We start from the raw sequence: 11,607 nt of genomic DNA, 5'->3' as shown, positions 1-11,607 counted from the left end.
AACCACTGCGTCGGAGATCCCTGCCTGCTTCTCTGCACGTACTCATAATGCGTCATCTTTCCGCATACTGCCTCTTTCATCCTCACACGAAGAAAAATTCAATTTTCCCATAATTCACCTCAAACAATCATTCTTGCTTTCTGTATGTTTATATGTTGTTGTTTTTTTTTAATCAAAAGTGATGCTTTCGCAAAGATTTAAAACATCCGCATCCTCTTCGTCCTCATTTTGGGATGTGATGTGACGGTGGACGTGCATCCTTCCTCGCACTAGTCTGTCTCGTGAGCCAGTCCCAGCCAATGGCGTTGCTCCGTTGCCCGTTTCTTCCTGATTCCGTACACTTATCATTGAGCCCGAAACGTCACGAGCGCCTTCTCTGCTTGCCCGCACGAGAGAGAGACACCACTGCCCTTGCACACAGTTAGACCCGGAAAAGGTAACTTTGATATCGTTATTTCTGCTTTTTATATGCACATTTTGTATAGGACAACGTCTATTAAGATTTAAAGAGCCTATTCTAAGACAGTGTGTGCTATAACTACTTTTCTTCATTTATAAATGTGTAGGCCTACATGATGTTCCTCTTACACGACGGTAACCTCAAAGTATTGTCATTGTGTTAGCGGATACTTTTTTATTATTATTTATTATAGACGCCAGCTTATTTCTCACTTGTTGGTTTTGTGGCTTATAGTTTGCAGCCCACCGTCTATTTTTAAATCAGGCCGTCAGCTGGCGAGATATCACTCCATTTAGAGCTGCAGGGTGTGTGGGGAAAAAGAGCGTCAAGTTGCAAGTCCAACTTCCAGCAGTCTCCTTCCTTATTAAAGAACCGCTATCATAATTAACGTTATTTGTGTATTTTTTTTGTCCAAAGCTGTAAAGGACTGTAAAGTCCTTTTTACTGTAAAGACTGACTACACATGCTGGCTCATGCTCAGTGAGCTAACTCAACAGTTGCTTGCAGCAGACGTGGGGGTGTGTCCACAGGTTGTAGGAAAATTACTTTACGTTGTAAAATTACACTCAGTGTGTCTCTTTGTGATGGTTAGTCATTTCTCTACTTTACAGACGCAGATGATACTTTTATCAAGTCACTCAGTTAGGTAGACTGTAAAGTGTATTAATGCAGTTTTAAAGGTATTTTTTAATAAATGAATTAAACAGATTGTGTTGATATGGCTTGCTGGCAAATCCTAATGTAGCTTAATTGAGGATCAAGCCAAACTAGCATGCGTACACATATATCAGGTATCAATCCTCAATTATTTATTTATCTGTGGGTGCCATTTTGTGCCAACAGCTTTCCTCCTTGCTCTTCACATACTGTATGCATTAATCTGGCAGTGAAAAAAAAAAAGGAATAGAAATTGACTGCATGTGAGACATCCATGACAGAAACATAGTGTATGTATTATATGTTAGGGCAGCCACTAACAATTATTTTCATTACTGATCAATCTGGCCGATTACTCTCTTGATTTATCAATCAATAAAATGGCAGTAAATAATTATTTCAAATAGCTTTTTTCTACAACAAGCTTAACCCAAAGATATTTAGTTTATGATCTCAAAAGATAAGTAATTGCGTGAGGATGTATCCTCACAATTGCTGGAAGTTGGAGATTTTGGGCATTTTTGCTTGGGTTCATATATTGATCTAATGTTGTTTCTGTTACCAATTCAAAAGGGTGGTGAATTTTAGTATCAGCTGAAACTTCTGAGATTCGGTTACCATTCTGTACCTTTTTGCATACCTTACTTTGTAAAATATTAGCATGTTTTTCTATACATTCCACATATTAACAGAAGAAGCCAACATTCTAAAAACAACACAACTTTACAAGAACTTTGCCTAGGTAAAACAGCCTAAACTAAAAATGTTATTTCAATCATGGACTATTAGTCAATAGTATTAGTATTGAGGTCCAATACCCAGCCCCAGTCAACTGTAAAATATTTCCATTTAGCTGAAGAGGAGGGTCTGTGTGTGTGTGTGTGTGTCTGGATAGGTGATTTTGCCTCTTTGCTGTTGCCAGTGGCAAGTTTCCACATAGACTTTTAAGGACAGAGGATTTTCCATTGATTCTGCTGTACTCTAGTTTAACTATGGAGGCTGTACTCAAAGTTCACTCGTGCATTCTGAGTGGGTAGATGAGCAAGTAAGTGCATGGATACAGGGCAAGTTAGATAAAACAAATGGAAATCAATGGCACATCAGGAATCATGGCCAGACTGTCCTTTCCTGACCTCCAGTACTGGAATTTTGAGAGATAACAAAGGCTCACTGAGATTACACCACTACTCAGGACTTTAACCCATATCAGTACAGTACAACTTGGACAAAAAGAAGCCAAACATGTATTGTGCCAAATCATTCACCTACTCTTGCTTATAGTGACCTTTCACTACTGTTATCAAGAGTTCCCTGTTTCTCAACTCAGTTTTGCAAGCATTTTGCAATATTGCTTTGTAATCCGTTATATTAGGAAAACTGAATGGACTTGCAGACAGGAGTGGTTCTAGGGAGGGGGCAAGGGTGGCCAGTGCCCCCGTAATATTAAGCCTCGACCCCCCCCTAACTGTGGCAAATATTTTCATACATTTTAACCCCACCTTCATCCCCAAAGAGGGGATATTATTCATATGCAATGATACATAAAATGTAGATTAGGACTGAATGAGTATTATTGTGTTTATTGTTATATGTATATTGTTAGTCTATTGTAGAACCAAATTTATGGAGGGTTGGTGGTATGTAACACTTTATATATTTGGTACCCCTAAAATTGCATGTGGCCCCAGCCTGGCCCCTCCTTTTAAAAAGGTCTAGAACTGCCCCTGCTTGCAGAGATTGCTTCATAAGCCACGCCCTTTTGTGACTAATATATCTGTTATCCTAGCCAGCCTACATCAGTCGGTTCCGGAGGTGTGCACGGCTCATATATATGTTGAATTAAAGAAACCATTAGACGGTAAATTCCTCTATTTCCAAACTCAAGCTATAAATTAGATTACATTTTGTCCAGCGTGTTTCATTGTGCATTTAATTTATTGCCAACTCACTCTTTTGACTTGAAGCTTAAATTCAGTAAGTAACGGTGCAGCCGTCTGTCTGCTTGGCCTGTGGAGCAGCACTATACTGATGTCTCTTCCCTGTCGTTTTATCTACAGATCCAGAACCATGTCCATCCTGAAGATTCACGCTCGTGAGATTTTTGACTCTCGTGGCAACCCCACTGTGGAGGTTGATCTGTACACCAAGAAAGGTACTGTACAATTAATATATATGTTTTCATTTACTTTCTGAGTTTAGAAATGGTGGTCAAGGGTGGCACAACTAGATGGCTGTTACAAATAAAATGTTAGTGCATGTTCAACCTCTACACATAGTTTAACAGGTAATTTGAACGTATTTATAACTTGAAGTGTAATGCTGCATCATATTGGAAGCAAAGTTTTATACTTTTTTCGTGTTTTGCCCAATTACCTAGCTAGTGAAAACCAGTTCAATTGTGTATTAGGATGGCCAGGATAGTGTGTTGCCCTACACTGTATAGTGGGTCCAGAGTGGATCAGATCAGATGGTGGATGTGTGAAAATAGCTCCTGTAATATCACACTGTCTCTACAGCACTGTTACTGTAATGGTTCCTGTTTGGGAGCAAAGATAGCTCATACAGTAGGTACTTCTGAGTTGAGTTGAATCCTTGATATTGCATGCAAGGTAGAGATGTTGTATACATTATATCTACAGTATTCCCTCACCTAATTGTATGCTAGATCACATAATGAAGCTGCTGAGCATGAAACATCCAAACTCTGCAATGTTTGACACGTCTGGCTACATTTGAGATCAATTCATCCAATTAACTAATAGCTTGACTTTGATTGAAGTTTTTTTGGCGAGCTGTTCTGTTCTGAGCGCTAAAACAAAAGATCAGCTCAACCCAATGAAATGTCCTGAGAATGTTAATGAAGCAACCTCAATGACCATTGACATGGAATTGAGTGGAACAGGCTACACTGTCTTGAATACATTGGCTGGAAATTGGCTGCTCTATTCTGCAGCCCTGTCATCTTTTCATTAAGTTGGGATGTTTGCTAAGTGCTCCAGTTTACTGTAAATAGCACCTTTTTATTCCTTTTTTTTTTTTTTTTTAACAAGATTCCCTTTTAAGTCCACCAGGCCTATTTTGGCATCATTAACGGCACAGATCAAAGCGAGTGTGCTGCACCCAGAGCAAATCTGTGTTTTGCTGTGTTATGTAACCAGCTTGCCTCTTGGTTACAGTCATACCAGAAAATCTCCTATGCTTGTTTTTTAAACGATATCATTTCAGTAGCTCAGGTAATCTGGACATTTACAGTCACTGTTCCTGTTTTATGCTCTAGTTTGGGCCATGGTTTTTATCCAGATAAAATGTTATTATGATGTGACAGTACGCCAGTTCAATTTACAGCCTGATGGACTGTTGCCAGCTCCACCAGCTGCAGCAAGGTGATGTCTTGATGCAGATGATTTGCTAAGCCTGAACCCATGGGCTAAGCCCTAAAGCCCCTCAGACTCACACCATCTCTGCCGGTCCACTGAGCAAACTAAATAGATTTTTGCTCATCCCCAATTTCTCCTCACTTGGTTGATGGTTGCATGGGCGTGGCTTGGCATCCTTCCACCGATGCACTGCACATGCTCCGTTGGCAGCCTGTCTCCCACTGTTGCATCACAGAAGTGTCTGCAGAAATTTTTCCGGCTTGTGAGCGCAGGCATTGGCCGATACCGATCATTTCAAAATGGCATTAATCAGCCCGAATCGGTCTATCACTAGTCAATACGGACAAGCTCGACAAGCTTTTAATATGTCACCTACCAGAGGGAGCTTTAATTGGTCCAGTGCGGTGCAGTGCATTCTGGTAGTTGTAGGTTTCTACCTTTTTAAGCGAGAGGGAATATCACAGCTTCTTTTCTGTTTTCTCGGGATGTTTGCGCCATTCGAATGCATCAACAGCCCCGTTGTATTAAAAATAGACCCTCTTTCCAGCAGTAAAATTCTTCTTTAATGCCTTGTCAGACATGTTTATGCCCGCAGAGTCTGTGTTGTATCACAGAGTAATCACATAGTTTACAGTTATGGTTGTCACAGTAACGGGTGATATGGAAAATTACATTTCAACATGAATCAAACTGCAGTGAGTCCTTTGCTGGCTTGTTGGACATGACACAGCACTTTAGGAAATGACTGTTGCAAAATGTCCTCTGTGTCTCCAAGGTCTTTTCAGAGCTGCAGTGCCCAGCGGTGCCTCCACAGGCATCTATGAGGCTCTGGAGCTCCGTGACAATGACAAAACACGCTATATGGGCAAAGGTAAGCCATCTTCACTGATTCCCACTCTAAACTTTCTGCTCACTACTATTCTGTAGCTATCTTTCATGTCCTTTCAAAACTATTATACATTCTGTTGTCTGTCCCTGATTCTTCCTTCTTTATTTCCATTTACTTTCCATCTTTCTTCCTCCTGTTAGGAGTCAAAAGAGCAGTTAAATATGTAAATGAATTCTTGGCCCCTGCATTGTGTAACCAGGTAAATAAAGTGTGAAATAACAGGATGACTCTCTTACATATCAGTGCACACAGCAGCATGAAGAATGGCTTTGCCTTTGGAAACTAACCTTGACAGGCACTAACAGATGTTCACAGATCTAAAGGGGAAAAAAAGAATGAGCACAATCATAGAAGGATTAATAATATTTTTACTTCACTCTGTGGTCATCTGTCCCGCCTGCTCTGCATGGTCTTCTCCTGTCTGAGTCAGTTATGGTCTGCTTGTCCCTTGCAGGTGTCTCAAAAGCTGTAGAGAATATCAATAAAACAATTGCACCTGCACTGGTTAGCAAGGTAGGACCATTTGTTGTTTGACTAATATTACTGTGTGCTAGTGTCACAAGCCCAAACCAAGCTTTGATCAGTGTCTTGAATTCATTATTTATGTATTTTCAAAATACAACAGAAGAATATCTGTAACATTGGCAGCAGTACTGACAATCGCCAAGTGACTAACTGTATGATTTTTAAAAAGAAAGACATTGCATAAAATTGACATGTTAAGCAGTTGTTTGTTGTTCCTATTTAACATTGACCTCATTGTTATAAAAAATTATATATCTTAAGTATCTATAAACCGATGCATTAGCAGAGCTTCAGTGATGTAATTCTCAGATGCTGTGATTATTTTAACATTATTTGAGTGTGCTTTTCTGAACTAACTAGCCAGAATTAAACCTAGTTATTAATCTTTTGTTTCCAAACGTACAATATAACTTGTCATGTTTTGTCTAATCCAGGACGTGAGCGTTATTGAGCAGGGCAAGATCGACAAGCTGATGCTGGACATGGATGGCACAGAAAACAAGTGTAAGATGCTGCTTTATGCACTTTAACTGGCCTGACAATATCAGCGCAGAGTTTTGTGAGATATAATTAATAATATTATATTATCAATATAATACAATCTATTTACTCTCAGGAAGGGTTTGGGAGTAAAACTATTTATATGTACATAACATTTATAGTACAGTCGCTTTTTTCAGAGATTTAGCCATACATTTATTAATATCTCTGGGTATATTAGGCTATTGTGAGAAATGTTGCAAGTACAATGAGCAGAACTGCTTTATGACAATAATATTTCTGCATCAATGTAATGAAGTATCTTGATTAGTCATATGATATTTCATTTGAGGGATTAACCAAACAAAAAATTCCTCCCTGGTTATAATATCCATAAACAGTTTCTCTCCAGAAAATGTTTTATGTCTTGATATATGTTGATATTGCGATATACAATTACATATACCGTGATAAATAATAAGTGTAAAATATATCCACTTTATAGTACACCTTATTTAAAAAAAGAAAATGTAAGTAACGTCCATGGCATGTACAGTTCTTTCTGCTAACAAGTGCAGTACTTTTTTATAGATGCAAAACAGAAACTTGACAGAAATCTCCACTCACTGCTGAACTACTGAGTGTCTATTATGTAGTGAATGTGTGATCAAGGGAGTGGTTTTGGACACAGACATTTTTAAAATACCACAGAAACATTAAAAGGCTCATACATTGTGTTTACACAACAGAAAAGTCAGTTCTAATTATTTTAAGTTCATGCATTATTGATTTTTGCTCAAAGAATATAGATATCAGAAGACATTAGTGTTTCATAAATGCACTCTACCCACAATATTCACAATATATTGAACTATTTGTCTACCCTCCCTCAGCTAAGTTTGGTGCTAATGCCATCCTGGGCGTCTCCCTGGCTGTGTGCAAGGCTGGTGCAGCAGAGAAGGGTGTTCCCCTCTACCGCCACATCGCTGACCTGGCTGGCAACCCTGAAGTCATCCTTCCTGTCCCTGTGAGCATGACAGTGAAATGATCTAAGTCATGTACCACAGGCTTTATAGAAACTAACGGCCTCTTATTAGCATTAAGGCCTAACTGACATGACCGCTAATGTTTGATCCAAAGAATCATACATTCAGTTGTGATTCCATTAGGCTGAAAGCCGATCCTCTCTTCTTCTTTTCAGGCTTTCAATGTCATCAACGGCGGCTCCCATGCAGGCAACAAGCTGGCCATGCAGGAGTTCATGATCCTGCCTGTGGGAGCCAGCACCTTTAAGGAGGCCATGCGTATTGGTGCTGAGGTCTACCACAACCTGAAGAATGTCATCAAGGAGAAATATGGCAAGGACGCCACTAATGTAGGAGACGAGGGAGGCTTTGCCCCCAACATCCTGGAGAACAAGGAAGGTGAGAGGAAACATTAAATCAGAGCCATAACCACTGTTTAACAATCAGAGTTCCATTGCAAGACAACGGAGTTGAGATCCAGCTGAATACATTAATTGTTATTTTAGGACACTGTTGTAGGGTTGTTTTCATTTGTCAGGATTGGGTACCGGAATCGGTACTTTTTTGGGTACCGACCGAATTACGTCGGTACTACCGAGGACTGATTCACGTTAAATCAAACAATGCCAAATTTCGGTACCTGAGAGCAGGTAAGGGCGAGCCGGTTAAGCAGTTGCAAGTGTCATTACACTTTTCAAAACTCCACGCAAGTTCACAGCAATATAATATGAATGGTGAGCCGAAAGCGATAGCGGTGCAATTACACTTCCTCTGGGATAGACAGGCACACCAGTGTTCTCTATGCCCTGTTGACTGACTGACACATTTCAGCAACAAGGCAATTCAAAGTGCTTTACATAAAACATTAAAGAGCAGTTAAAATGAGATAGAAAATAAAAACAGGCTAAAAAGATATACAGAAATACAAGAATAAGTTAATTCTTTGTGAGAATTAATAATTATTATTATAAATAACTTTTTCTAAGTAAATAGAATGAATTGTTTTGGAATTATTTTTACAGCTGAAGTAAATTTTTTGTTATTACAGAGGGAAAGGACCAAAAAAAAAGGTACCGTTGGGTACCGGAACTGAATTTCAGGTTTCGATACCTGTACCGGAAAAAATGTGAACAGTACCCAACCCTAGTCAGGAAAGAGTTGATCATAGAAAGTTGTTACTGTGATTAGTCTTGAAAAGCATTACATTCTTAGACCTCCCAAGGAAGTGAAGTTATCATGTCATCCTTTGGCCGACATCTGGTTTCTAAATTAGGGCCTAAACTCAGTAACGAATGCACTGACTGCAGCCTCTGACTCCAGTGTCAGTTCAAGATGCTGATATGGCAAATGCCCCCGTGGAGCAGAGTCTTAAGAAGTGACTCATTTGTGACAAGTGAATGTTGGGATTTTATTAGCTATAATCGTAGTATGTTTTTGTCTCAGCTCTGGAGCTGCTGAAGAATGCCATCGCCAAGGCCGGCTACACTGATAAGATCGTTATTGGCATGGATGTGGCTGCCTCTGAGTTCTACAAGGGTGGCAAGTACGACCTGGACTTCAAGTCTCCTGACGACCCCAGCCGCTACATCTCCCCTGACCAGCTGGCTGACCTCTACAGGAGCTTTGTCAAAGATTACCCCGGTGGGTTTTTAACACATACCCCTCTTCTTAACATCCCTAAAACTCTTACTGCTTACTGTTTTCAAAAATGCAACATTTCAAAGATATTATAGAGAGCAATTTAATTTAACAATTAAATTGTACACTAATGTACAATTTAGCAGCTAGCTGATGAACATAGTGGAGCATTTAGCAGCTTGATTCTGCTGCCACCAAGTGGTCATTGCAGGTTTAAGGATTCTGTAGATGATAACTATTGATCAGTGGCTTCTTAATCAGTGCTGACGTTTTGGATTTATGAATGGCTGAAACACTGCTCTCACCTTCTTCCCATTCTAACAGTGGTGTCCATTGAGGACCCCTTTGACCAGGATGACTGGGAGGCATGGACCAAATTCACAGCCAGCACCAGCATCCAGGTGGTGGGCGATGACCTCACAGTCACCAACCCCAAACGCATCGCCAAGGGTGTGGCTGAAAAGTCCTGCAACTGCCTGCTGCTTAAAGTCAACCAGATCGGCTCCGTCACAGAGTCCCTGCAGGCGTGAGTGTCAACAACAGAGCAGTGTGATTACACTTGTTGCCGAAAACCAAGATAGTAACTACGGTATAAGCTGGCTAACATGGCTTATATGTGTCTTTCTTTTAGCTGCAAGATGGCCCAGAGCAACGGCTGGGGCGTGATGGTCAGCCATCGCTCTGGAGAGACAGAGGACACCTTCATCGCTGACCTGGTGGTCGGTCTCTGCACTGGACAGGTAAAACCTTAACAGACAAGTCACTAATGAGATCTGAGATCTAGCTGACTATTCAAACTGTCCCATAGGTGTAGCTTTTAAATTACAGATTGGGTCTTATATGTCATTTCATTTCTTTCCCAGATCAAGACAGGTGCGCCTTGCCGATCTGAGCGCTTGGCCAAGTACAACCAGCTGCTGAGGTGAGTCGCGACCAGAAACGTATGCGTATTTCTGATGGCTAAATTAAAGCTTAGTCACATTTTTACAGTTAAACTGAACTTTATCAACAGTATGAGTTGTGTGGTCATCGCTCTTTAGATGCACAATATTGCAGATTTTCCCAGGCTATTGATCCATCTATTTTAATAATCATGTCATCACTCTCTCCCAGGATTGAAGAGGAGCTCGGCGACAAGGCCCGTTTCGCCGGCCAGAACTTCAGGCACCCCATCTGAGCTGGTCCACCTCCTCAGGCCTCTGTGTGTTCACTGCTCATAAATAATCTCCACACATATATTATACGCCACACTAGGTTGCCTTCCCTGTCTGGAGAAAGAGATGGAGAGATTACTGCTGAAATCCAAGGTCCAAGTCTGTGGGGTGGAGAAGCCACAGTACATCCTAGTACAACCACAGCTTAGCTCATCCTCAAAAAATGCTTAAGCTCCTGAATAGTGTTGGTCCCTATCTTTTGTCCGTGTAACTGTGTGAGAGTTTTGTTTAGCGTCTTGTGAGTTTTTGCAATTTTTGGTCCTCTACTGAGTATTTGAGCTACTTTAACTGTAGTATGGCTCTGCCTCAAGCAGTAGTGACAGTACTGTGTGTGCAATGTGTTGCAAGTCTTGTGTTGCTGTAAGCGTTGGCAAAAATAAACATAGTTTGAAACATTTTGGTGATTTCATTTTTATCCACATGTTCAGGTGCTGACTGAAATCGTGGCATTACTTTAGAGCTTCAATTATTGTGTTCTACTTTTAGTCTTACAATGTAACAATTCCAATATTAATTGAAAGATAATAATGATGATTACTGATTACTATCAAGGTTATGATCACGAATCATTTAGGATTCATAGTTTACTTACAGAGAAAAGGAGAGTATCTGCAGTAAAGTGCTGCTCTCTCAGTAACTGCTCCTGTCTGTGTGAAGTGTGTGATGTAATCCGAGTGCCACCGAGAGGCAGAAACATGAGCTCAGTGCTCAGGGAAGCCATTTCTGTCCCCCTGGGTAAAAGAATCCAGAAGCTCTCTGCAAGCTCTTTTTGTACTGAGCCTTGCCAAGATAAATGAGGGTCTAGTCACCAGTGGTATGGTACCAGGGGGGATTGCCAGCTGGGTCTGTGCCACACCAATTTACTTTGTGTGAGCCCTGTCTGAACCTGCCTCCATTGTTTAGCAGTCACCAAGGAGATGTATTACAAATCATTGGTACAAAGAAACTACCTAGCATATATTACAGAGTCTATAAACAACCTGTGACTATCATCTGCTGCAGATTTCCTTTAGCAACACATCTTCACACTACAATGGACTATATTTTTTACAGAAATGTTCAAAAGAATAAGGGAGGAAATCTGGGTGACTTGTAATTGATATCACAGTGTCGATTATAGCCTAAAATACATGAGTTTCTAAGAAACTGCAATGCTTCATTTCTTTTCCTTGAGACCTTCGCCATCTAGTGGTCAGACATATGCAGTACACTTTACTGACATGTTCCTTGCAGAAAAGAATTTAGACCAAAATTGCATTTAAAGTTGACTTTATTGGGCTTCATCAAATCTTATAGGCATGTTTCTGTGGATATACCAATATAAATATAAAGCCTATGAAAG

The 11,607-nt window shown here is 40.4% G+C and overlaps 1 protein-coding gene across 1 annotated transcript; it reads left to right on the top strand.

Moving 5' to 3' along the window:
- The first annotated feature begins 326 nt into the window (after positions 1-326).
- eno1a (enolase 1a, (alpha)) lies at positions 327-10,660 on the top strand. The gene is made up of 12 exons (XM_078254816.1): positions 327-436; positions 3,175-3,269; positions 5,270-5,365; positions 5,838-5,896; positions 6,343-6,412; positions 7,282-7,415; positions 7,590-7,812; positions 8,857-9,054; positions 9,376-9,577; positions 9,683-9,791; positions 9,915-9,973; positions 10,165-10,660. Exons 2-12 carry the CDS (start codon positions 3,185-3,187, stop codon positions 10,226-10,228), a joined length of 1,299 nt encoding a protein of 432 aa, XP_078110942.1. The 5' UTR covers positions 327-436; positions 3,175-3,184; the 3' UTR covers positions 10,229-10,660.
- The last annotated feature ends 947 nt before the right edge of the window (positions 10,661-11,607 follow it).

The sequence above is a fragment of the Sander vitreus genome, chromosome 7 (assembly GCF_031162955.1).
Source record: "Sander vitreus isolate 19-12246 chromosome 7, sanVit1, whole genome shotgun sequence".
Lineage (NCBI taxonomy): Eukaryota > Metazoa > Chordata > Actinopteri > Perciformes > Percidae > Sander > Sander vitreus.
The sequence above is the reverse complement of the archived record's forward strand: the minus strand, read 5'-3'. Positions and strand labels throughout refer to the sequence as shown.

Bases quoted from the DNA above. Each gene is read 5' to 3' on its own strand.
- eno1a (XM_078254816.1), top strand. From the start codon at position 3,185: ATGTCCATCCTGAAGATTCACGCTCGTGAGATTTTTGACTCTCGTGGC. The intron at 5,897-6,342 runs GTAGGACCATTT...TGTCTAATCCAG, and splicing joins CACCTGCACTGGTTAGCAAG to GACGTGAGCGTTATTGAGCA. The intron at 9,578-9,682 runs GTGAGTGTCAAC...TCTTTCTTTTAG, and splicing joins GTCACAGAGTCCCTGCAGGC to CTGCAAGATGGCCCAGAGCA.